Here is a 27306-nt window from a genome sequence, read left to right as displayed (position 1 = left end):
ACACCAGAAACAGGTGCTTTAATAAGCACTCGGCACCACCCCGTATACAGCACTGACAGGAAAGAAGTGTAATCTCGCCAGAATGCACCGATTTGGATCAGTGTGTTATACGTACCTGCAGGACAGTGGAAAGCCCGAGTCCAGATGTGTAAAAGGACTTTTTGTAGGACACGACAAGGGAAGCCCCGGTTTCCTAGTTTATCATCCCGGTAAAGGGAGAGTGCAGAAACACATGCTAGTCAAGTTTATCACAAAGGCAACATGCGAGAGCGAGACACAGACAGAGGAGCCAGAGCTGGACTCCAGGGTAAGGTGTGTAGAAACAGAGACACATCAGCCCAGTGTACTTAGTACGGTCGTGCAGGCAGACAGTCAGCCACCCCCAGAGGGCGATGACGAGGAGCACCCGAGGGTGACGTCAAGTGCCCCAAGCAGTGCGAGGTATTCCTCAAGGGAACACAAACCCCCAAAGTATCTGACAGACTATGCCCGGAAAGGGAGTGACGAGGAGGACAGTACACCTACCCCGTTGATTATTGCTACAGGGTAGTCAGTGGGGTAACCCCGACCTTTAAAGAGGTCACATTGTCCCCCGAATCAAGTAAATGGGGGAGAGCAAGGGATGAGGAGATGAGGTCCCTAGAGGACCACCACACCTTTGCTCCGGCCAAGTTACCAGAGGGCAGACAGACAGTGGGAGGGAAATGGGTGTATTCAACCAAGTTACCAGAGGGCATACAGACAGTGGGAGGGAAATGGGTGTATTCAATCCAGGAGGGTATTGAAGGCCACGACAAATACAAAGTATGGTTCGTAGCGAAATTGCTTAAATGCTGAAGGAGGGTACTCCATGTTTAAATACTGAAGGAGGGTGACTAATTGCTTAAATGCTGAAGGAGGGTACTCAATGTTTAAATACTGAAGGAGGGTGGCTACACTGCTTAAATGCAGGAGGATGATACTCTAGGTTTAAATACGGGAGGAGTAGAATCCAGGTTTAAATACTGAAGGAGGGTGACTAATTGCTTAAATGCTGAAGGAGGGTACTCAATGTTTAAATACTGAAGGAGGGTGGCTACACTGCTTAAATGCAGGAGGATGATACTCTAGGTTTAAATACGGGAGGAGTAGAATCCAGGTTTAAATACCTGATTAGAGTCCATGTCTAAATACTGAAATGGATCCTATGTTTAATTCCATGTTTAAGTACAGAGGTGGATGACTTACCATATTCTCAATGATTTAACTATGTGGGAAAGACCCTGAAACGTTTAGACATGTAAGAATGTAGATCAAGGGAAACACCATGTGATCAAAAACTAAACTATCAGGAGTATGCTCAGAAACTGACAGATGTAAAAATGTACAGAGAAGCTGTGGGTAGCCTCATTTATTTAACAATGTGTACCTGCCCTGACCGATGGTTTGTAGTGAGTAGACTGTCACAGCATTTTGCTGACCCCACAGAGGAGCATTGGATTACAGCCAAACATGTCTTTTGTTATCTTAAAGGTACAGCAGATAAACAACTGTGTTTCAGAAAGAGCTGCGAGGGTCTAGTACTTAAAGCCCACAGTGATGCAGACTGGGCAGCTGACACCACATGTAGAAGGAGTACCACAGGATATTGTGTGAGTTTGAACACAGACAGCTCACTGGTTTCGTGGAAAACAAAGAAGCAGCCCACAGTGACACTATCAACTTGTGAAGCCGAATATATGGCTCTAGCTATGACCATACAGGAGTGTATTTATCCATAACAACTGCTATAAGTGATGGAGATAAGATTATGAGTATATTGCTTAATATGTAATAGGTAATTGGAATGTATCCTCTATACCAAATATGGTGGTTTTTGAAGATGAGGGGCGTTTTGTCAACATCATTTAAAAATTATGGACACTGTGTATATATGAAGGCTGTTGTTTATGAGGGCAACCAGGGAACCATTGTGATTGCTAGGAACCCAGTGTGTCGACATAGTTGTAGAAAAAAGGGGGTAACCACTGCGCTCAGACAGGTGCGTAGTCCAACATTAATTAAGTTGCAAAAAAGGGAGGTAGGGACCGCACTCGGAATATCGTTGTTTTTATTTTCAAGTTGTTATAGCGCTATAAGAACTTGAAAATAAAAACCTCGACATAGATGTAAACATGTCAATATAGAAAATATCATCTCATCAGATCTGTCATCAGAGAAGAATGACACTGGTTTACTGTCCAACGGACGACAGGGTAGCAGACACTATGAGGAAACCTGTTTCAAATTAAAATTGAAGGGATTTGCAAGGGTCATGTTTAATGTGTAAATATTGACTGCCATACTCTGTTGATGTTTTGGATTATATTATTTCCTTTGTAAAATGTTTTTCGAAGAAGTTATACAGTATGCTAATACAAACCCTAAGTGGGAGTGTTGAAGTCAGAGGTTCTGTGTAGGATTGTTAGTAACTGTCTAACTGCATATATAACGGTTTCCACTAGAGGGCGCTCTAGGCGGAGCCACTCAGGAACACCACCAGGTGGCGAGTATAAATAGAGATGACTCCTCCCACTCTTCCTCTTTCCCCCCCAGCCTCTCAATGAGAGGAGAATTCTAGAACTGCTGCTCATGCCATGTGAATAAATAAACCACGGCAGTTAAAGGCTAAAGATAGAAACCATGCCTCTTGACCACATTATTGTCACCCTATAGCCGGATTCTGTCAACAGCATCTCAGCTGTAATTGTTTGAGCCACTTAAGACATCTTCCCCACACGTTGGGGACTCGGAGTGAACTTGTCGTCGATTCTGTCTCAGTCGGTTCCAAGATAAGTCTTCCAAGACCAAGAGAATGAGACCCATTATCCTTATGGAAATCTACGAATTCCAATCTGGCTTCAGAACATCCCACTCCACTGACACATGCCTTCTCTATTTGAACGACCACATCAAACAAGAGGTGGATGCGGGCAAATACTGCGGCATGGTCATGCTGGACCTACAAAAGGCCTTCGACACTGTCAATCACCCCATTCTGATTGACAAGTGTAGCAGGGTGGATTATCCCTGCTTTATGGGAGTGGTTGTACACGGCCACCTGCTAGCGGGACGCAGCAGAGCTGAGTCTAGCTGAACCCCCGACTTTAGGCCAGGAATGTCGAAATGGAGGTCGAGCAGCAGGAGCGGATGGGGCCTAGGATTCACTGACCTAGGGGTGGTACTCTGGTCCTTCTTGCCCTCCAGGGCGATCAGCAGTAGCTCCCCACACACCCCCACTTCCCCCAATACTTCCCTTTTTTTTTATCCACTTTTTCTCCCATTTTCTATATTTTCTCCCATCCCAATTTCCTATCATCCAATTCAACCCTCCCCTGTCACGAACGCTGTTTCTTGCCTCCCACAAGCCGGCTGCAATGTGGACTAAGTCATACATAGCACAAGTCCCCTCCGGTACTTGAGGTAACAGCAGTCGCATCTTTTCACCTGCGCAGCTCGATCTCTCAGTGGCGAGGAGTAACACGTGGGAGGCTCACGCTGCCCCCGACACTTCCTGATTCTACTGCGCAGGCGCACCAACCGACCTGTAGGAGTCGCTGTCCACAACGCCCGATCCCCACCCATCAGTTTCCCACCCCCTAATACGGCCAATGTGTATTAGTACGGACGACCAGCTAAACTGAAAGCAAATGTGGAGCGCTGGGCTCGAACAGGCAAGCCCAGCGTCTCCAGATTTCGTGGCGAGCGCCTTGCCCACTACGCCACGTAGCCGCCCCCATTCAGTATCTGTTTAGTGATAAGTCTGATTCAAGTTACAAATAAATACAGTCTGATTCCAGTTAATTACGCCCTAGGCACCAAGTGCTCTCGCTCTGTAACATAGACTAAAGTGCTTCCCACACTGGGCTAGACACAGTAACAAGACCTTCCCTTTAAGGGTTTACATATACTGTTCCACAACTCCAAATGTGGGGAGAGAGGGGAGGAAAGGGAAGGGATAAAAGGGGTTACTGAATGGGAATTTTATAAAGGAACACACATGTTATTACACTCAAAATAAATTAACAGTGGGCCCACGTTTAGCAAATAAAACTCCTATATAAAGCCAGCTGTAATAGTTGGGGCGCCCCTCTTACACTGCTCTCCAGTGTGCATTCAAAGCACCATTTATCTTCACTCTCATGGAGCTCGCTCCCCACAGTAGCCTGTCTACCGAACACGTTTCAACACTCAGAGCACCTCTGATACTTATCCAAGATGGGGCCCAATCCTAGCACCAGTCCGGATGCTAAGATGGCAGACGGAGATCCCGCAATAACAGCCGGCGGGGCGGGGTAGGCACTGGGGCAGGTGCTGCGGTCAACAGCTTGAAGAGACTGGAGCAACATGCAGTATAATGGCGTCCTCTGCTGGGCTGAAGTGGTGGGCCGTCGCGCATGTTAAACTGGGGTACTGTCCTAAACACAACTAAACTGCGGGTCGTATTGCACCCTCCTACTATGACGCCTATAGACACAGATACCGCGAGGTGATCAATGTCTATCACCTGGTCTTCGGCTCTCCTCGCCGGGGGAAGCCTTCACAGTGTCTCTGGCTCATTAGCCAAATGCTAAACTACCGCATATACTTCTGGGATAACCCGTTTTGTAGCAGAGCCCATTCCTTTATCCGGCGCATTAATCAACCGCTCAACTATCGCATGTATTTCTGGAATAACCCGTTTGGTAGCAGAGTCCATTCCCCACACGCTCGCTTCACTGGTGCTCTCCGGTGTGGACGTCTGTCCTCGTCTCTGTCCCACACCGAAGAGAGCTTCCTCTGTGCTCCGCTCCACGTTGAACTCCCGTCATCCTCGTCTGATCTCCTCTCTGCCCAGCCTTCCACCACCGCCCCCTGCCGGCACCTGTAATCCTGTCCCGCTATGAAACACCCAAGTTTAGAAGAGGAGGATCAAGGGCAGCAAGTTAATAATCCATATTCAGGGCGGGGTGATCAAAGAGAACCGCACGTTATTTGTCCGGGCAGGTATGATCAAGAGCGGACAACTGGTTACAACGTCCTTGTGAACACAGGTAATGCAAAAGATTACGTTATCAATCTGAATAATAGCCAGACATATTCAGGTTGCTACACAAGCTAAAAGCAATTGGTTTTGATAGTTTATCAGTGAGCTGGATGCAATCCTACCTGGAGGGGAGAGAACAGATGGTAGAGGTAAACGGTACTCTATTCCCCCTCCCAGTGAGCTGTGGTGTTCCACAAGGAACCATACTAGGACCGTTACTGTTCCTAATTTATGCAAATTACATGTTGTCAGCTTGTGACTGCAACTTGTTCCTGTTCGTGGACGACTCAGCCCTGCTGGTCTGACAAAAACAAGTTACAGGTTGAAAAAACCCTCAGCTCAGAACTCGGCAGAATCTGCACCTGGCTCGCTGATAACAAACTATATTACACCTGGGTAAAACAGTCCATTCTCTTCGGATCAAATAACAAAATCAGCAAAACCAACGGCTTCTCTGTTACAGTGGGTGACAATATTGTCACAAGGAAAGATGAAATTACATACCTGGGTTCCATCCTAGAGGCAAATCTTTCCTGTGACAAAATGGCATCCAATGTAATCAAAAAGGTCAAGATTCTTGTACCGGATCTCCTCTCTGGTAAACAAGAATACCCTGAAGACTCTGGCTTAGAGTAGACAACAGAGTACAGCAACTTGCAATGGGCCTGGTCTACATGATACACGAAGGTACCCATGTACATGTCGAAATACTTCCCAAAGGTCAGTGAATACTGTGGTGGATTTTTGACGTCTCCAGGGATGGTTAAATGAAATACAGAGACAAGAGATTGGCCTTAAATCAGAGTGCAAACCACCAGGTTCTCCACGGACATCCAGCAGCCTAAAACAGTGTCACACTGCGAATTAGGCATTCTGAAATAATAAAACAGGAGCAGTCAGAGACAGCCGGATTACTCACGTTAAATGAATACAATACAGGTTTATTGGAAAAGAAAATAATACAGTACGCCCATACGGACGGACTTTCAGTCTGTCAGAGTGTATATTCACAGGTCTGTCAGAGTGAAAGTGACAAAAAGCAAAAGTGTCATGTGTTTTAACACAGTGGAATAGAGACGCCTCCTTCGATGCATTCTTGGGAGGCTCCAAAAAGGGCTTCTAGCCGGCGCTGACCTTGACAAACTTATCAGGCCAGATGAATGGGTGCCCTGTCTTTAAACAGAAATCATGACTTCACAAAGAGAGAAGGGGGAGGAGGAGGTGGAGGGGGGGGGAGGAGGAGGAGGAGGGGGTGGAGGAGGAGGAGGAGGAGGAGGAGGAGGAGGAGGATGTGAAATTACCCTTCACATTCCCCACTTTGTGCCATTTTTGGCACATCCTGGTAATTTCAACCATCAATATCACTAAACCACAGTCTCAAGACACCATGCAGAACATCAAATCAATCAACATTAATACATCATAATGTCATACTTGGCTAAGTAGGACGATAATTCCAAGCAGGTAATTGCAAAATGTTGCATCCTTAGGTACAATAAAAAAAATAAAAAAAACATAATAAGGTAGAACAATAACTCTTGAGAAAGAAAGAAGAGGGGGAAAAAAAGTTCAGGTGCAAATTGAAAAGGGGAGGAGTCCCAGGCCGGGGACACAGTAGCAGTCAGGTGTCTTCCCACTCCTTCACACACAGAACGATATATATCTGTTGCAAGGAGGCTGGATGCCGTTGAGTACAGTAGCAGTCAGGTGTCTTCCCACTCCTTCACACACAGAACGATATATCTGTTGTAAGGAGGCTGGATGCCGTTGAGTACAGTAGCAGTCAGGTGTCTTCCCACTCCTTCACACACAGAACGATATATCTGTTGTAAGGAGGCTGGATGCCGTTGAGTACAGTAGCAGTCAGGTGTCTTCCCACTCCTTCACACACAGAACGATATATCTGTTGTAAGGAGGCTGGATGCCGTTGAGTACAGTAGCAGTCAGGTGTCTTCCCACTCCTTCACACACAGAACGATATATCTGTTGTAAGGAGGCTGGATGCCGTTGAGTACAGTAGCAGTCAGGTGTCTTCCCACTCCTTCACACACAGAACGATATATCTGTTGTAAGGAGGCTGGATGCCGTTGAGTACAGTAGCAGTCAGGTGTCTTCCCACTCCTTCACACACAGAACGATATATCTGTTGTAAGGAGGCTGGATGCCGTTGAGTACAGTAGCAGTCAGGTGTCTTCCCACTCCTTCACACACAGAACGATATATCTGTTGTAAGGAGGCTGGATGCCGTTGAGTACAGTAGCAGTCATCTCCCCATAGTTGAATACAGCAGCACACCAGGTGCAGGGAGTAGGGAGGTAGGATATTCGTTGTTTGTACAGGCCGGGGCCGTCGTTGGCGTGGTGGGGTAGGTCCTACTTATGCAAAAGGGCTTGTATTGCCGACTGGGGTGCGTGGTAGGGGTTCCTGTGGATCCCAGCAGCGGTGCGTTCTTATCTTCGTGGCAGGGCGGGGCTATCGCACAGGGAGCTTAGCTGGAGTTCCTGTCCCAGTTGCCCTCCCAGGGCCTCCCCTGATCCCTGGGCCCCGCTTCCGTAGCACCGGCCCTGCTGTGGTGTTGCCATATCATGCGAGATGTTGAGCAGGCGGTTCCTGTTGGACTTGGGACTGAACCTGATTAAGTTGTCGTCGTCCTCTGCGGGTTCATATGGGTATGGTGGCTGGTGTGCCGGTGGAGATGGGGCCCCTAGGTGGTGTGGTTGCCCAGGGACAGCGTGGCCCTGCAGTGGGAAGTACGGCCCTGGTGCATATTCGTTATCTTCTTTCTCCTGCACTGAGAGAAACGCACCATCCTCCCCCTCACATTCCATAGATCTGAGTTCGACAGCATTGATTAATACTGCATCTTGGATGTCATGCGTCGCGTTAATGAGATTGCGCCGGCCAAAGGAAAAGAAATCAAACACAAAAAAAACAACAACAATTTCAAACATGGTCAGTGTGTTACATGTCTGGATATCCCTCATAGTTGTACTGGCTGGAAACAAAGGGGAAAAAAACTGTTTACAGTTAGCTGTCGCCCAAGTTGAAACATGTGGAAATAGTGACCACCAGGGGTTACAAGTTGTAACATGCAATCAAATATCAAAAGGAATGAAAGGAATGACAAATCCAACTTTAGGACACTGGTATTACAAACGCTGTGATGGCGGAAAGACAAGTGCCTCAATAAGCTGTATAAGACAGTGTCTATGGAATTTAGAACATTTGAATAGCACTTATATTCAAAAGTGCTTGGAATAGAGGCCAAAAAATAAATAAAAAAATGCCTAACTGCTGTGCAGTGGCAGAGCAGGTATAACATTGGAAAAGCATGATAGAGATAAACACAGATAGTGACCAAAGCCTTGAACTTATCGCATTGTCACATACATAATCAATAACACAGATAGTGACCAAAACCCACATCAAAGTTGAGCTTCTCGCAGTGTCACGTATGTAGCTTAACACAGATAGTGACCAAAGCCCACATCAAAGTTGAGCTTCTCGCAGTGTCACGTATGTAGCTTATCTTATCTTAACACAGATAGTGACCAAAGCCCACATCAAAGTTGAGCTTCTCGCAGTGTCACGTATGTAGCTTATCTTATCTTAACACAGATAGTGACCAAAGCCCACATCAAAGTTGAGCTTCTCGCAGTGTCACGTATGTAGCTTAACACAGATAGTGACCAAAGCCCACATCAAAGTTGAGCTTCTCGCAGTGTCACGTATGTAGCTTAACACAGATAGTGACCAAAGCCCACATCAAATTGAGCTTCTCGCAGTGTCACGTATGTAGCTTATCTTATCTTAACACAGATAGTGACCAAAGCCCACATCAAAGTTGAGCTTCTCGCAGTGTCACGTATGTAGCAAATAGTGACCAAAGCCCACATCAAAGTTGAGCTTCTCGCAGTGTCACGTATGTAGCTTATCTTAACACAGATAGTGACCAAAGCCCACATCAAAGTTGAGCTTCTCGCAGTGTCACGTATGTAGCTTATCTTATCTTAACACAGATAGTGACCAAAGCCCACATCAAAGTTGAGCTTCTCGCAGTGTCACGTACATAATCAATAACACAGATAGTGACCAAAGCCTAACCAGGGTTGACTTCTCGCAGTGTCACATACATATAGAGATAAACACAGATAGTGACCAAAGTAACCAGGGTTGACTTCTCGCAGTGTCACATACATAGAGATAAACACAGATAGTGACCAAAGTAACCAGGGTTGACTTCTCGCAGTGTCACATACATATAGAGATAAACACAGATAGTGACCAAAGTAACCAGGGTTGACTTCTCGCAGTGTCACATACATATAGAGATAAACACAGATAGTGACCAAAGTAACCAGGGTTGACTTCTCGCAGTGTCACATACATATAGAGATAAACACAGATAGTGACCAAAGTAACCAGGGTTGACTTCTCGCAGTGTCACATACAGATAGAGATAGAGATAAACACAGATAGTATTACATTCAGACGGCCCCCCCCCACTCCTGCTTACCTAACTCGCCGCGACGCTGCATGTAATGCCCGTGGAATGCCGTCCCGACCAGCCGATGCAGACAGACAATTCCTCACTGTCCCAGACGTGGCTGTGTTGTAGAGTGATGAAGAGCCCGTCTGCACCGGCAGGATCGGTTGGCATCCCCGCTTCAGACACCAAGAATGTGGTGGATTTTTGACGTCTCCAGGGATGGTTAAATGAAATACAGAGACAAGAGATTGGCCTTAAATCAGAGTGCAAACCACCAGGTTCTCCACGGACATCCAGCAGCCTAAAACAGTGTCACACTGCGAATTAGGCATTCTGAAATAATAAAACAGGAGCAGTCAGAGACAGCCGGATTACTCACGTTAAATGAATACAATACAGGTTTATTGGAAAAGAAAATAATACAGTACGCCCATACGGACGGACTTTCAGTCTGTCAGAGTGTATATTCACAGGTCTGTCAGAGTGAAAGTGACAAAAAGCAAAAGTGTCATGTGTTTTAACACAGTGGAATAGAGACGCCTCCTTCGATGCATTCTTGGGAGGCTCCAAAAAGGGCTTCTAGCCGGCGCTGACCTTGACAAACTTATCAGGCCAGATGAATGGGTGCCCTGTCTTTAAACAGAAATCATGACTTCACAAAGAGAGAAGGGGGAGGAGGAGGTGGAGGGGGGGGGAGGAGGAGGAGGAGGGGGTGGAGGAGGAGGAGGAGGAGGAGGAGGAGGAGGAGGATGTGAAATTACCCTTCACAATACCACGCCCACAACAGCAGAGGGAGTTCCACAAATCATGTTCAACCCAGATTCGGCTCAAAGAGTCTAAACACGTTTAGCAATTATGCCACAGGAACGCCCTACCCACAGCCCATATGTATGTCATAATGTCATGATTAGATGATTAGATTCGATTTTTATATGTGTATATTGTGTATACATAAATGTCATTATGAATTGAAAATGGGGGTCCCTGATGTAAACAAGACGAAAGTCTTTCTCTGGTCTGCATCCCCTTAACAATTGTGTGTATTGAGCTGTACTGTACTGTACCCGTTCTGCAATAAAGTTTTCAATCAATCAATCAATCAATCAATCATGCTAATCAAATCAACTCGTGTTGTATATTATTTGTGTAGTATACTGTATACTTATTGATTAATTAAATCAGTTCATAGTACGTCAGTACATTATATTCAAACCATAAATAAAAAAGGGAAAATATCAAAACAGAAATACAAACGGGGTCGACTCTTCACTTGTGTTATGGCTTTTGTGTTGTCTTTCAGCTTTGAAACTTAATTTGCACAATAGTGACACTTGCAGGGCGTTAGGGATATTGTGTAGATTACAGCGCTACCACTAAAACTACAACACGTAATGTCTGGGTTTGGTATCATGTTCAAACATAATTTCTCTATGTATACATACAAAGCTCAATAGAGATAGGGTCACCCATGCCGGACAAGTCAAGGCGGAGAAGCCAGACGAAAATGTACCTCTGCCAAGTAGGCTATGTTTTAACCCTGTTATAAAATCAGTTCTAAACGTGCTGTCATTAAAAATAAAAAGACTACAGGCAAACAATAAATACACGTAATGTCGCTCCTGTGTGACGACATCCAAGCGCACCGCGATGTTTTCTACAGTCTGCACTTTCGACATTTTCTTTATCGATGAAAATGACAAGTTATTTTGTGTTTTTACCGGCATTTAATTATAAAATGTAGTATTCGTCTAAAAAGTATCGTATATGTTTATAGTAACGAAATACCTTTAGCAAACGAATTATTATTATTTATTTTCTTTGACGAAAATCCAAGTAGTGATAGACAGCTAGATTGGCTTCGATGGCTAGCTAACATGTGAAACTATCTTGTTAACTATTGACACCTTTGCCTCATAGCTATAGCAGCTCCCAAATCGTAGACTAGCTGTTTGAGTTGTGGATAAATAACGTCAACTAAGAGTTGAACCAAGGACATTTGAATTGTGTGACACGGCTGATGATTCTATAGTTTACAATAGCTACAATCGATTTGTTCATGTGTTGTTACCTAACGTTAACGCTGGGTAATTGAGCATGTCCTCTAACACTGTCAGTGCACTTGTAAGTTAACGACTAATTGAATACAGACTGCATTAAAACACAGATACCAGGTTTGAGAAACCATGTCTCCCTGTAAGCGATTGCTTTACTTTGTAAAGCATAGAGTGATATGGACATATGTACAGAGAAATGTCACAACATGGTCACCAGTTGGAGCTGCCTTCAATACCAAACCTCACAAGAGACTGGACCTATTTGAAAAAAACCTGGTTTGTAATATTATGTAATATATTGTTCTAAATGTGGCTTTTGCAATGCATTTACTAAATGTGAAACGTGTTGTGATCTACAGTTAAATGGGCACTTCACCAAAAAAAACAATGCTGATTTATTTTGCACATAATCTCACACACATCCAAAAATTTGAAACCGTTGTGCACACATTCATTAGTTAGTTAGTTTGACAGTTATTGAGAGTCAATTAGTTACTTTGAATATGGCCACCAGTGATGTCGTTGGGGACAATGAATCCTTGTGTGTACAAAATAAATGTACAAAATAAATCTATTGTTTTTGGCAAAGTGCCCCTTTAACATCACACAAATGTACTCAGTCAGTGCTGTAATGCTTCCAAATCAGAGCTGATGATCTGCCTACTAGTGCACCTAGTATTACATTATCCTGACATTCCCAGAGCCCACTTCTCATTCTGGTGTTGACCTCTGATCCCAGGGCCTGTTTGGAGTCCCAGAGCTCAGCTCCCCTGCTGGCTTCCTGGTGGCCACCAAGAAAGTTCTGAAGGACACACAGTGCCTGTTAGACAGAGTCCGTAGCGGCCCTCCTGGGGTTCAGACTGTGGAGTTTTTCGACCAGCTCTCGGATGGTCTGTGTAAAGTGGCTGATCTGGTAAGCGGAAGATATATATATATTATATACACAATATACACTTCAAAGTTCAATTTCGAAGATGCAAATGGTGATCTGAGACAGTAGTTCATACTCAATTAATCCAAAGGGAAATTGCACTGCCGCCAACAATACATAACCCATGAATAGACAGACATAAAACGCTACCAGGCTGCATTAAAAAGAGCTTACTCAGTTGATAATGAGCAGACTAGAGAACCTTTTACAGGGTATCTGCGGTGTGTTAAAGTCTTAAAGAGGAACTATCTTATAAATAGCCTTTTCCAGTGTTTAGCATTGTTTTCTAGCAATGTGGGGTTGTACCAACACTGTCTGTCTCAAATTCTCATTTTTGCGCATTCCTCCAGTTCAGATGAGACAAGGTCCTCCCCCAGTGAACTAAGCCATTCTGAATTTAGCATACCTGTGACGTGTAAGGATTCTGATCTGCATACCTCAGCTCCTTCTGTGGTTGTAGCCACCGCCCACAATTAGGGATGCCCCGATCACGTTTTTTGCCACCGATACCGATCACCGATAGTCTTGAGCCATATCGGCCGATATCGATCGTTTTTGGTTTTATATAAATTATTATTATTATTATATATATATATTTTTTTAATAAAATATATATATTATATAATTATACTTGTAGTTGTATTATCTGCGAGACATCGCCACCACGCAACAAGTCAAAATGCTCGCTATCTCCACTGTCTGTGTGTATACTCTGCTTTGTGTATACTCGAGTAGCCTCCAGCTCCAGCAAGGATTCTCCGGCGCTGCAGCTGGACCCTATACTCTGCCCTCATGCGATGGAAGCCAGGGGTTCGAATACGCATCGAATCAATGTTATAAGACATTGATATCAGGAGCTATCTGTAGCTACTGCTAGCCGGCTAAATAACGTTAAGACAACGCCTCAGTGAACTATTTAGTGAGCTAACGTGAGCTAACGTGAGCTAATGGAGGTATCAACATGCACTACTAGACTATTGCTGGAGCATTTGTTGATATCAGGAGCTATCAGTAGCTAGCCGGCTAGATACCGTTAGACCAGACCTGGGCATTGTACGGCCCGCGGGCCGGATACGGCCCGCGGGATGATTCTGACCGGCCCGCGAAAGATTACATGATAAAAAAAATATATATATATATATTTTTTTTAATTATTATTATTTTTTTTACTTTTTTCTTTTCATGTCAACGTTCACACGCACAATATACGCTTACCTAGGATTTGACTTGATTCAACAACAAAGCAGTCGGGGCAAGCTGAAAACGGTGGAAAGTGTGGTTATTTGAAGTTTGGATTTCTTTTTTCACAACTGAGGTAGGTAGATTAAATGTTTAGAGACTAAAGTACAGAAAAAAAGGTACCGTTGGGTACCGGTATCAATTCACAGGTACCGGTACCGTATCGGTTCAAAATGTGAACGGTACCCATCCCTACTGAACACACAACTGCAGGGCAAGGGCATTTTTGCTCATGAAATGCATAGCCATGTGAAAGCCTTCATGACAAAGTTGCAATTAATTTCAAGGCAACTAGGCAGCAACAATCTCAAACACATGAAAACCCTGAAAGTCAAACCATCAGCTGATCACCGGCACAGGTACTCATCCATGTTGGGAGCACTGCATGATGAATTTTCAAGGCGTTTTCAAGATTTCAAAAAGGTTGAGGATGAAATGCAGCTGGTTTCCTCTCCCTTTACTTGCAGTGTTGATAGTGCACCCACTGATGTTCAGCTTGAACTCATTGACCTGCAGTCTGATTCACTACTGAAAGAGCACTTTAAGTCAGCATCACTGCTAGAGTTCTACTCTGCTCTCAAGGAGGAGAACTTTCCAAACATGAGGAGACATGCTCAGAAGATGTTGGTTCTCTTTGGATCCACCTATATGTGAACAGACATTCTCAGTCATGACGTTTACCAAGTCCAGGTACAGATCCTCTCACTGATGAACATCTGGCAGCTGTGCTTCGCAATTCTCCACCTCAGACATGCAACCTGACTTTGATGGACTTGTTAAAGCTCAACAGAGACTGGATTTCTCACACTGAATGAAAAAAATAAAGAGCTGAAGAACACTAAAATGTGGAAATATAACAAGTGAAATGGGACACTTGATCTTTTTTTTTTCTTTTTTTTGCACAGTTCTGAAAACATTAAATGTTTAATATTTAAAAAAGGCTACTGGGACACTTTTCTTTACACAGTTCAGTGACATGTCTTGTTTATTTTGGCTATAAGATGATGTGATGTCTTTAGAAAGCTAAGTAAATCCTTGTTTCAATAGTATATGAAACTCAAAATAATAACTTTATTTGTATAGCACTTTTTCATACATGCCCTTTGTTATTAATGTTTCACATTTTGTTTATCATTTTGGAAATAAATTCTATTTGAATAAATTATATTTTTGAAAGCTAACCTCACCTTTTAATTGCCAAATAATAACATACACTCTTACCAGGGGTCAACACAATGCCATTTACTGCTTTTTATATAGAAATAAAATGTATATTATGCATAATTGAGTTTGGAATTTTGGCCCGGCCCTCCAACATATTTTCAGTTGCTCATTCGGCCCCCCGGGAAAAATAATTGCCCACCCCTGCGTTAGACAATGCCTCATGTACTAAAAGTGAATAGTTGACTGGGTCATTCTGTTTAAACAGTAACGATAGCTAGGTAGCTAACGTTAGCTCACGGTCCCATGCACTATAGACTAGAGCAGAGGAGCCTCCTCTGTGTTTACACGGGTGAGGTAGGGGCAGGAGGAGGAGGAGGCAGCTCCGTGTGTCTGAGAGCGAGTGAGATCTCCGCTAAGAATTGGATCATGTTTTTCGATCGGTTTTCACGATCGGCGAAAATAAAGCATTATCGGAATTCACCGATCTCATATTTATACTGAATATCGGCCGATACCGATCGCTGGCCGATCGATCGGGGCATCCCTATCCACAATCAACAATTCGCTCAACAATGGAGCGAGTGGAAATAATGTGAAAGCGGTTTCCCTGTCACTGACACTTCCTCAAAAAGAGAGAGGGGGAGAGAGAGGCAGAGAGAGGCTCTCATACGGTGCGACTAGTCTCGGAGCATTTACACACACTCGCGATTGCGTGTGTGAGGGGAAACACACACGCTCTTGGAGCGATCTCCTCGCTCTCTCCCTCTATCTCTCTCCCTCTCTCTATCTGTCTCTGTCTGTCTCTCTCTCTCTCTCCCTCGCTCGCTCGCTCGCTCGTTCTCTCTCTCGCTCTCTCTCGTATCAGCACTCGCGTCACGTCAACCGGTATCATAGTGCATGCTCCCGCGCGTATTCCGATCCGTGCAATAATATTCACGGGGGTATATATTGTCATTTGAAACAAGTTACCAATGTTGTCCCGTGGGATTATGCCCCCTCGCGGCAATATTTATTAGTCTCCCTCTCTATCTCTCTCTCTCCCCCCAAAGTTATCTGCCAGTGCAGACTGTGGGTGACTGTCACTCAAAGTGCATTGCGAGTATGGGCGGAGCCCAGCCAAAAACAGCTTGGAATCTGGAAGTGCAGAAAATGCTGCTCTAGAGTACTTGATTAGAAATACAAAACAATGAAAAAAAACCTTACAGATGTGTTCCATAGACTCAGGAATTGTGTAAAATTGCCCAAATAGTGAAAGAAATGGTAAGATAGTTCCCCTTTAACATTTATTAAATTCATAATTCTCAATTTAAGAGGTATTAATATGCCTTAGAAGGTATTCAAAAAGTCTTAAATTTCATTTGCACAGGTATTTCATCTTTTGGGGGGCAGCCTGGCTGTCGGGAGATTAAATAATATTACATATTATACGGAATCTTGGTGCGTCTGGCGAGAGCTTGTATGGAACGCATGAGAATTTAAATTGGCACGCAAGTGCAGCTGCCAGTTCAGTGTCACCAAGTGTTTGTTTTTTTGTCGTTAGTATGGTTGTGAAATTGGTATTAAATAGTCTTAAATGTAACAGATACCCTGTTTTAATGACTACTACATGAGCTATTGCAACGCAAAATATGATGGTGATTTTTCTTCCTTTACAAACAGGCTGACTTTGTGAAAGTGGCACACCCGGACCCGTCCTTCCGCGAGGCAGCAGAGAGGACATGTGTAGATATTGGCACAGTGGTGGAGAAGTAAGGCTCATGCTACTAACTATGCCATAGTATTGACTCATCTCGAACCCTGCCCTCTTTTCCTGATCCTCCAAGCAACAGTCACTTCCCTCAAAGCGACAATTGTGATTGGAGGATCAAGAAAAAGAGGGCACGGTTTGAGATAGGTAAATTCCCATGACATGTCATGCATTTCCCACTAATATGGCAAAAAAATTGCCACGGTTGTCATTAAATGACGATCATCTGTTGTTTGATTACCTACCAAGATGTCTGCAATGATGATGTAATTGAATGCTATGAATATATCTTACTAGGGCTGAACCATATGGCCAAAATATATCACAATATTTTTCTTAGTTTTGTAATTAGTATTCTAGTACAAATTACATTATCTTGTAAAACAGTTGTCTATTTTCTTGTAGCTTATGTTTTATATTACTGCAGGGAACTATTTATTTGATGAACTTATTGTATTTATATTTATTACATTGTGTATATCATGGATGACGGTCTAGTAATCCATGACAGTATACCTTTTATATTCAGTATACCTCCCAGCCCTACGTCTTACCATGAGACATTTAAGTCAAGTTTATTTCTAGCCCATTATTACAGTTAACTGTCACAAAAGGGCTTCACAACAACCACACCCTCTAACCTTATCCCTTATGAAAATAAAACTCCTACAAAATGCCTTTAAAACTCCCCTGAATATATACTCCACAGTACACTTATTGAGCACTTTGAACAGGCGGTGAACATGTTGTAATTTACAGTACATTATTATAAAGAAAAGATAATTGTACCAGTGTCAAAGGAAACCACACTTAAATTAAGAGGCTTCTAGCTAGCTTCAATAGAGGCCTTGCATGGAATGTTTGTGTAGTTCTCTCTCTTCCAGCATGGCTGCCTGTAACATGGCAACCATTGTTTTGCATATGGTAATGGAGGCAACAGTGGTTGCTATGTGTTGATATATGAGAAATATATAAATAAAAACATAACAAGTTAGTGTCTTATTACTGGATATTTTAAACAAGTCCCAGTAGAACAGTAATATCATGCTTTTCCAGTGTACTCTAGCACTGCACAGTTTTTTCTTTTGAAAGTGGTTACCAATGGTTACAAGCAGCCATACTGGAAGAAACAGAATGACACAAACATTCTGTGCAAGGCTTTTATTAAGATACATAATTTGTCTTTATCTTATCAATTTACTCTTCATACTATTCAGGCTGAACACTAATGTTGAGCTTTGCAAGAGCTTAAAGAATCTCCTGGACAGCCCAGACGTTTTGGCTCAGCTGGATCCAGATTCAAGGTAAGGATACAGATGCAGCTAAAATTATTTAATATAGCTGATGTTGTGTTGTATCTCTGAATAAAGGGGTTGAGGTGCTTTAAGTGGTATTTCGGTAAAGTGGTCTACATGTTAAAATAATAGGTCTACATTCCAACCATCATTACAAACATCTCAAAACAAACTGGTCAGACTACTGCTTGACCTTACTCCTAGAACCCACCTCACCCCTGCCCACTTTGACAACCTAGGATGGCTTAGAGTAGACGACAGAGTACAGCAACTTGCAATGGGCCTGGTCTACAAGATACACTACACGACCAAGGTACCCATGTACATGTCAAAATACTTCCCAAAGGTCAGTGAATACCACGATCACAACACCAGAGGGAGCTCCACAAATCATGTTAAACCCAGATTCGGCTCAAATAAGTGACTAAACACGTTTCGCAATTATGCCACATCAATGTGGAACGCCCTACCCAAAGCTGTAAAGGAATGTGGATCACTACCCACTTTCAAAACCTCTCTCAAGGGACACCTACGGGAGACTGCAATTCAACACTGGCCCCTGTAAATATCCTAACCCAACCCCCTCCAATGTACAGTCATTTACCTAGTATGGTTTTGTCAATAGTCCAATGTACAATTTTGTTTGTTTGTACAGTGTCTCCCCCCCCCCCCCCTCAATGTACAGTTTTGCTTGTATATACAGTGTGCCCCCCCCCCCCCAACCACCTCCAATGTAGATTACCCAGTATGGTTGTCAATATCCCAGTGTACCCAACCCCCCCCCCCACCCAACCTCCTCCAATGTACAGTTTCTACGTCAAATGTATATACTCCCTTTTCCTGACTCCTTCTGTATCACAAACAGTACTGTATTTGCAAATCTGGTATGTCATAAATGTATAGATGTAGCAGTACTGACTATCTGTATGTCATGTATGTCATATATGTCCAGATGAATTGAAAATGGGGGACCCTGATGTAAACAAGACAAAAGTCTTTCTCTGGTCTGCATCCCCTTAACAATTGTGTGTATTGAGCTGTACTGTATTGTACCCATTCTGCAATCTGTTAATAAAGTTTTCAATCAATTCAATCAATCAATCAATCAATCAATCAATCAATCAATTCAATCAATCAATCAATTGATATAGTGTTTGGTCAGTAACATGGGTCTCCCAGTCCCTCCGCTCTGCAGTAAACATAAAATAATATGTCTCGTATCCCATTCCCACTTCATCCAATCAGGAGTCTGACAAAAATAAGAAATACAACTTAGTTATAAGCAAATATGTGCCTGAAACAAGTAGAATAATCTACCAGTGCAGTAAGAAAATGTGGCAAGATTTCTTGAAATAAGTACAAATATCTTAGGTTCTCTCTCCTGATTGGAAGTCGGAAGGGATACCAGAAAATGTATTTTCTGTTTACTGCAGAGCGGAGGGACTGGACACTTATTTAAACCAGAAAATACCACTTACAGCACCTTTAAATGTTAATTCCTTGGTTTTCTGCTTTAGACGAGTGGCTGAGCTGTTCATGTTCGACTTTGAGATCAGTGGAATTCATTTGGATGAAAAGATGGTGAGCTTATTTTTCTCTTTTTTCCCTATTTTCTTTTTTATACCCTTTACTTATACCATTTTTTTCTCTCTCTTCTAATTGCTTTATATTTTATTATTACTATTATACTTTCTTGTTTGTTTTTACCACTACCCCATTCAATAAAAAGTGCTGATTATCTAAGGGATTGTAATATCTAGTCCTATAAGCTCAACTAATATATATACCAAAACAATCCTAATTTGGTGAGGTTTCAGTTAAGCCCCTTTAAAAATGTTTACCTCATGTGCACATATAAAAACCTGCATATATATAAAAAAAAAAAATCTAGTGATCTAGTGTGCAAAATAAATACAAATACAAAGTCAATCATGTGTTGTTTGTCAGGATTCTGTTGTGCTCTGACAGAGCCGGTGAGCTTATGAGACACAGATGTGAATAGAGAACCGTTGTTTATAGGCAGTGGAAAAGTGGTCATCTGGTTAATCTGAAGGTTCTCGGTTCGATCCCCGCTTCTCCCGACTTGTCAAAGTGTCCATGAGCAAGACACTGAACCCCAAATTGCTCTCGAGGAGAAGTTTGGCGCCTTGTGTGTGTGTGTGTGGCATAACTTGTAAAGCGCTATATAAATGCAGGTCATTTAACCCTTTCACTGTGACAATACATAAGGTTAACCCTTTCACTGTCACACGACAAAGGGTTAACCCTTTCACTAACACTACAGAAGGTTAACCCTTTCACTACCACACTACACTAGTGTGGTAGTGAACGGGTTAAACTTCTGTAGTGTTGTAGTGAAAGGGTTAACACGTTGGCCTTGTGGTATGTTCAATTAACCTTCTTCAGTATGACTGACTTACATGTTGTTTGTCCATTGCAGAGGAAAGAGGCGGTCGCCCTCCACGTCAAGCTCTTGGATCTGAACAATGAGTTTCTGATGGGCTCTCACCAACCGAACAGAATTGCGAGGTCTGCCATTCCTGAGCACTTACACCTGCACTTTGCGAAAGAGGGCAGTTTCATCCAGATAGGGGGATTACATGCAGATTCCCCCGATGACTTGGTATGTTCAATTTAGCTGTGTTCATTGTAGTTTGCATGTAATGTGAAAGTAGATATAGTCCATGGACTGAGGTACGGTCAGTTGAAGGAGGGAAAGTCTGCAACACGCCATTATCACAAAACAACGTTTAAATCCAAATAGATCTTTGTCAGGTTTGCATGTAACGAAAAACACATACATTGGCTCCTGTAAGCTCTTAAATTGTGTCTGGAGCAGTTCTATCAGTGGTCAGCAGGCGGCGCCGTTGTCTTGTTAATGAATGTCGGGACTAAATCATACAGTATGGAGGCAATGTTTAGCCAAAAACTTCCCTTTCAGGTGTACGTTTCTTTTTTAATGCCGTCATGAAATTAGTATTCTAGAACTGTAGTTAATATTGACTGTTGGACAGGTAGATCCGTTTGAGCTAGACCTGCACTTCATTATGACAAATGGATTGTGGTGGTACCCATCCTTTGGTGTTGTGTTACATCCTGTTTTATATGTTGCTGTGATGTTGTTGTCCTGTGACACATGGCTGAACACTGTTGCTGTTGTTTTCAGGTGCGGGAGATTGCTTATATGATTTATCTGTACCCGAATGCAGAACTGATGAAGTGCCTGGAGGCACTATTAAAATGCAGAAACAAACTAGCCAAACTGGTGGGCTATGAGTCCTATGCACACAGAGCTTTAAAGGGAACCATGGCCAAAACACCAGGTAACATGTTCCTTAGTACCATATAAATGATCCCTGTTTGTCAAAGGAGACTGCATTCAGACTGTTGTGTATTCAGACTGTATTCAGACTGTATTCAGACTGTATTCAGACTGTATTCAGACTATATTCAGACTGTATTCAGACTGTATTCAGACTGTATTCAGACTGTATTCAGACTATATTCAGACTATATTCAGACTATATTCAGACTATATTCAGACAGTATTCAGACTATATTCAGACTATATTCAGACAGTATTCAGACTATATTCAGACTATTCAGACTATTCAGACTATTCAGACTGTATTCAGACTGTATTCAGACTGTATTCAGACAGTATTCAGACAGTATTCAGACTATATTCAGACTATATTCAGACAGTATTCAGACTGTATTCAGACTGTATTCAGACTGTATTCAGACTATATTCAGACTGTATTCAGACTGTATTCAGACAGTATTCAGACTGTATTCAGACAGTATTCAGACTATATTATTCAGACAGTATTCAGACTATATTCAGACTATATTCAGACTATATTCAGACTATATTCAGACTGTATTCAGACTGTATTCAGACTATATTCAGACTGTATTCAGACTATATTCAGACAGTATTCAGACTATATTCAGACAGTATTCAGACAGTATTCAGACAGTATTCAGACTATATTCAGACTATATTCAGACTGTATTCAGACTATATTCAGACAGTATTCAGACTGTATTCAGACTGTATTCAGACTGTATTCAGACAGTATTCAGACTGTATTCAGACTATATTCAGACTGTATTCAGACTGTATTCAGACTGTATTCAGACAGTATTCAGACTATATTCAGACTATATTCAGACAGTATTCAGACTATATTCAGACTATATTCAGACTATATTCAGACTGTATTCAGACTATATTCAGACAGTATTCAGACTGTATTCAGACTATATTCAGACTGTATTCAGATTGTATTCAGACAGTATTCAGACTATATTCAGACAATATTCTGACAGTATTCAGACTGTATTCAGACAATATTCAAACTGTATTCAGACTATTCATTCTTGGTCAGCAAAGGCAGGTGATTGTAATCAAATAACGGGTGATTATCATTAAATGACAGACTGTATTCAGACATATTTTAGACTGTATTCAGACTGTATTCAGACAATATTCAGACAATATTCAGACAGTATTCAGACTGTATTTAGACAATATTCAAACTGTATTCAGACTATTCATTCTTGGTCAGCAAAGGCAGGTGATTGTAATCAAATAACGGGTGATTATCATTAAATGACAACTGTGGTCATTCAGCTGTGGCATTGCGCCATATTAGTTGCCGTGAAACTTCACAAGAATACTATGTATCGGGTTGCAAATTGTGAAACAGCCAATTAGTCGGTACTGTAACCACCAGTGTGTCATTAAAACTTGTAAGACGTTATTTCTCTGTTACAATACCAACACCCTTATGTTGTTGTTTCTGCAGAGACTGTCATGAGGTTCCTCCAGCTGCTAACAGACAAGCTGTCAGACAGGTATGGAACGTTATTTTTCATGATTTGTATGTCTTAAAAAAATAAAACAACAACGCAACTTTTTGGGGAAATAAATGTACATTTACCACCTGACTGCACATTGCTTGCCTCTGAGAGCGACTGTGTGTGCGTGTGCCACTAAGTGTTGAGTAATATTATTAGCCTATACTCTGCGGTGTAACGCAATAATGAAAATAAATTTAACTAAATGAAACTGGACTTGAAGAAGTCTATTTGTAGCACACATTGTCATGCAGCGAACACACACATGCAAGATGGGCGACACATAGGAACACACACACATCTTTGGGTCACCGATGAAATTTCCTCTCTGCACTTGATCCATCCCGTCTTCCTTCCCCTTAAGGGCAGCCGGGATCAGACATGGGCTGCGGCGCGGGCCGTGCCCGGGGACCAATCCAAGTGCTCCTGTCCATCTTCATTAGGGATGCGACAGTGTTAGCTGTTCTGCATGTTTTTCTTTTTTTTTTATCCATTTTTTCTCCCATTTTCTATTTTTCTCCCATCCCAATTTCGTATCATCCAATTCAACCCTCCCCTGTCTCGAACGCTGTTTCTTGCCTCCCACAAGCCGCCTGCAATGTGGACTAAGTCATACATAGCACGAGTCCCCTCCGATACTCGAGGTAACAGCAGTCGCATCTTTTCACCTGCGCGGCGCGATCTTTCAGCGTCAGGGGTCTGCGCTTTGGAGGGGCGCCGCCCCCATCGCTTCCTGATTCTACTGCGCACCAACCGACCTTTAGGAGTCGCTGTCCACAACGCCCGATCCACACCCATCAGTTTCCCACCCCCTAATACGGCCAATGTGTATTAGTACGGACGACCAGCTAAACTGAAAGCAATGTGGAGCGCTGGGCTCGAACAGGCGAACCCAGCGTCTCCAGTATTCGTGGTGAGCGCCTTGCCCACTGCACCACGTAGCCGCCCTTTCTGCATGTTTTTCTATAGTTTATCTCTTTTTCTGGAGGGAAAACCCTTGCGAGCACGGGGAGAACATGCAAACTCCACACAGAAAGGCCCGGGAGATACCCCACCTGGGTACCTGGCAACCCGGCAACCTGGTCCCCAAGCAGGAATCAGGCATTGGCTCAGGAGGTAGATTGGTCATCTGCTAACCTGAACGTTCCCGTTTCGATCCCGCTTCTCGCGGCAGCATATTAAAGTGTGTCCTTGAGCAAGACACTGAACCCCTAGCTATGCCAGACGAGCAGATTGGCCCCTTGCATGGTTGTGAGTGAGTGAGTGAGTGAGTGAGTGAGTGAATGAGTGTGTAAATGTGAGGCATAAGTTGTAAAGTTGCTTATATTCAGTTAAAGAGATGGTATAGTTTGACTCCATTCAGGTGATGTATGGTAAATTGACTGCATTTATATAAAATTATTATCCAAAATGCAGTCCATTTACCATATATCACTTGAAAATATCCAACCCAATTTACAAAGGTGGGTTTGAAAGCATTGTTCATCTCAAAATGGACCTGTATAGTTCCTCATGGCAAGTTTTCATATAAAGAAGGATAAACCGGCGCTCTCCAGGTTGGTCCTGTTAGAACAAGGGTTTCCTCTCTATCGACAAGCTGGTGTCAGCCCTCCATTTATCAGCACTTCCATTTATTGTAAACCATAAATCAATGAGCCACGTCACACAATTTACAACCTTTTTCTTGTGAGGTAGCCATGTAGTTATTCATGCAATTTACTACCCTGTTTTGTATGGAAGCCATTTAGTTATTCACACAATATTTGCTTGTTTCGTAAGGAGCCATTGAATTCTTTAAATTAATTCATCTTTTGTGCAGAATCCATTAAGTTATTCATGACCTGGAGGCGAGTTTGATTAGAGTGTGTGTGTGTGTGTGTGTGTGTGTGTGTGTGTGTGTGTGTGTGTGTGTGTGTGTGTGTTAGGGATGGGTACCTTTCACATTTGAACCGATACGGTACCGGTACCTGTGAATCGATACCGGTACCCAACGGTACCTTTTTTCTGTACTTTAGTCTCAAGAAATTTAATTTACCTACCTCAGTCGTGAAAAAAAAAATCCAAACTTCAAATAACTACAATTTCGACCGTTTTTCGGCTTGCCATTGCTCCGACTGCTTTGTTGTTGAATCAAGTCAAATCCTAGGTAAGCATATATTGTGCGTGTGAATGTTGACATGAAAAGAAAAAAGGTAAAAAAAAGAAAAAGAAAAAATTTAATTTTTTTTCAGTATCTCACTTGAATCGATACTCGGTAGTACCGACGTGTTTCGGTTCGGTACCTCAAAAGTACTGAATTCGGTACCCATCCCTAGTGTGTGTGTGTGTGTGTGTAATAATAATAATTTAGGACCTGCTCAGAGGTCATTAATCGGCATGTATGCGATTCGTATCTGCGATTAACCCATCCCGTCGTCCTTCCCCCCAAGGGCAGCCGGGAGCAGACAGGCGCAACGTGAGCCGCGCCAGGCGACCAATCCAAGTGCTCCTGTCCGTCTTCGTCAAGGACGCCACAGCGTTAGCGATCTTGTTGTTGTGCATGTTTTTCCATTGGGTATATCTTTATCGGGGGGGGAAACCCTTGCGAGCACGGGGAGAACATGCAAACTCCACACAGAAAGGCCTGGGAGATACCCCACCTGGGTAACTGGCATCATGGAAACCTGGTCCCCAAGCGGGAATCGAACCCTGGACCTTCTTGCTGTGAGGCGACAGTGTTTAACCACTACACCACCATGCCGCTACCGTGTATTCACTGACTTCACCTATCTTGCCTTACAGAACAGCTAAAGACTTTAAGATGATGACGGACATGAAGAAGAAAATAAACCCTCGTAATTCAGTAAGCATTCTCTTGTTCCACTTTTCTCTTCAGTATTCTGACCTGAGACACAAATGTTTTCTAAATAAATGCTAAAAAGTTAATATTAAGACATATTTCACAAGTAAATATTTCTGAAATATTAAATCTTTCATTGACAATTTAAAATGATAGGTCAGTGACTGTATCCACTTCTCATGACCTTGTAATCTAATATGATGAACATCTATTGGATTATTTAACATAGGATTTTCCATACAGTACCTAAGCAGATTGTTATTGAAAGAAGTCCTTCTGAACTGTGGGATATGTAGTTATGTAGCCTCCTCTAGCCAGGGTGACTTTCCCTTTTCCGCTGACTGTCGCTTGGTGTCCCAACTCAACATGTTACGTCCCAAAACTCCTTTCATTGCCATTAACTCAATCAGCGCCAGATGGTGCTGTGTACCGTGTGGTAAAAAGGCCACCGCTTTAAAGTATACAGTAGGAATACATGGCAGTGTTTGCAGGGCTCAAACTATATTATATATCATAGCTATGGATATAATACTATTGCCCATTTGACATTGAGTATCTATCGTTCAATTTGTGAAAAAGAAATAATTTTTTCATCCATACATTCCCGTTTTATACCGTGGTGAATATGAGTATAGTTTTAGGGTGTGTTCACACCTGAAAGTCCGTGGATAGTCCGGACTTTCTGGTGGACCAAATGTGAAAATGATACATTGTTTGATTTGGTCTGCGTTCACACTACCCTTTTTGGTGCGGATCTAATTTGTAAACAAAGGACATGCTGTCGCCAAGTCGTTCATCTATTGGACTAGCACTCACAAACGTAAACAGTTGCCGACAGCTGGATTTGCGAGAAGCATGCAACTGCAGAGCCGCAGAGCCAGCGGCGCTTTCAGGTCCGGTCACAGGCCCGCTCAACAGCGCCACCCACCCAACGGCTGAATTGCGAATGGCTGAATTGGAGTATTGCACTGTGCGGGCACAGCTGTCAGCTCTGCGGCTCTGCAGTTGCATGCTTCTCGCAAATCCAGCATCCAGCTCCCGCCGCCTAACCCAAATTAATTTCGACATCGCTTCACCAATAGTCGTTATCAGAACACTACACACATATCATAATGTTCACAGCAAACTGTAGTTGATCACCAGGTATGTTTTATTAACGTAGGTTGAATAATTCATATAAGAAAAACGATAGGGAAATCTCTCTTACCTTGAGTTGGGTCGCGCGACCGCTGTCACTTGGCGCCTGTCATTCATTTGAGTTGGGTCGCGCGACCGCCACCACTAGGCACCTGTCACTCATTTGCTCTAGATTAGGTACTATATAAAGTTCGATTGCGTTCACACCAACAGCAAACGAACCATGGTCCACTTTGAAACAAACCGAGTCCCAACTTTTCAAGAGGACCATGGTTCGGTTGTTAGGTCCTCATTATAGTTCGGTTTGCGTTCACACCTGTACAAACCAAACGCACTATTGATCTAAAGCAGGGCTATTCAACTAAATTGTTCAGGGGGCCACATTGTCAGAAACCCAAGGGGCCAGGGGCCAGACTGCCACGGCACCTCACCGTGCTATGAATATATGTACACTTGACACAACACGCAACCACATTTTCACAACTTTTATTTAACTACATT

At 42.9% G+C, this 27306-nt stretch overlaps 1 protein-coding gene across 1 annotated transcript in view; it reads left to right on the top strand.

Annotated features, from left to right (window-relative positions):
• Positions 1–11417: 11417 nt before the first annotated feature.
• Positions 11418–27306, top strand: part of LOC311233347 (mitochondrial intermediate peptidase-like) — a 198290-nt gene continuing 182401 nt past the window's right edge. Inside the window, exons 1-9 of the mRNA XM_084320322.1 lie at positions 11418–11863; positions 12327–12500; positions 16581–16669; positions 17886–17972; positions 19481–19544; positions 20404–20586; positions 21130–21286; positions 22778–22826; positions 25611–25671. Of these exons, the coding sequence (XP_084176448.1) occupies positions 11717–11863; positions 12327–12500; positions 16581–16669; positions 17886–17972; positions 19481–19544; positions 20404–20586; positions 21130–21286; positions 22778–22826; positions 25611–25671 (1011 nt within the window). The 5' untranslated portion in view covers positions 11418–11716. The remainder of the gene's footprint in view (positions 11864–12326; positions 12501–16580; positions 16670–17885; positions 17973–19480; positions 19545–20403; positions 20587–21129; positions 21287–22777; positions 22827–25610; positions 25672–27306) is intronic.

This window comes from Notolepis coatsorum (genome assembly GCF_963971535.1).
Source record: "Notolepis coatsorum genome assembly, chromosome: 1".
NCBI lineage: Eukaryota > Metazoa > Chordata > Actinopteri > Aulopiformes > Paralepididae > Notolepis > Notolepis coatsorum.
This window is presented reverse-complemented; position numbering and strand designations above follow the sequence as displayed.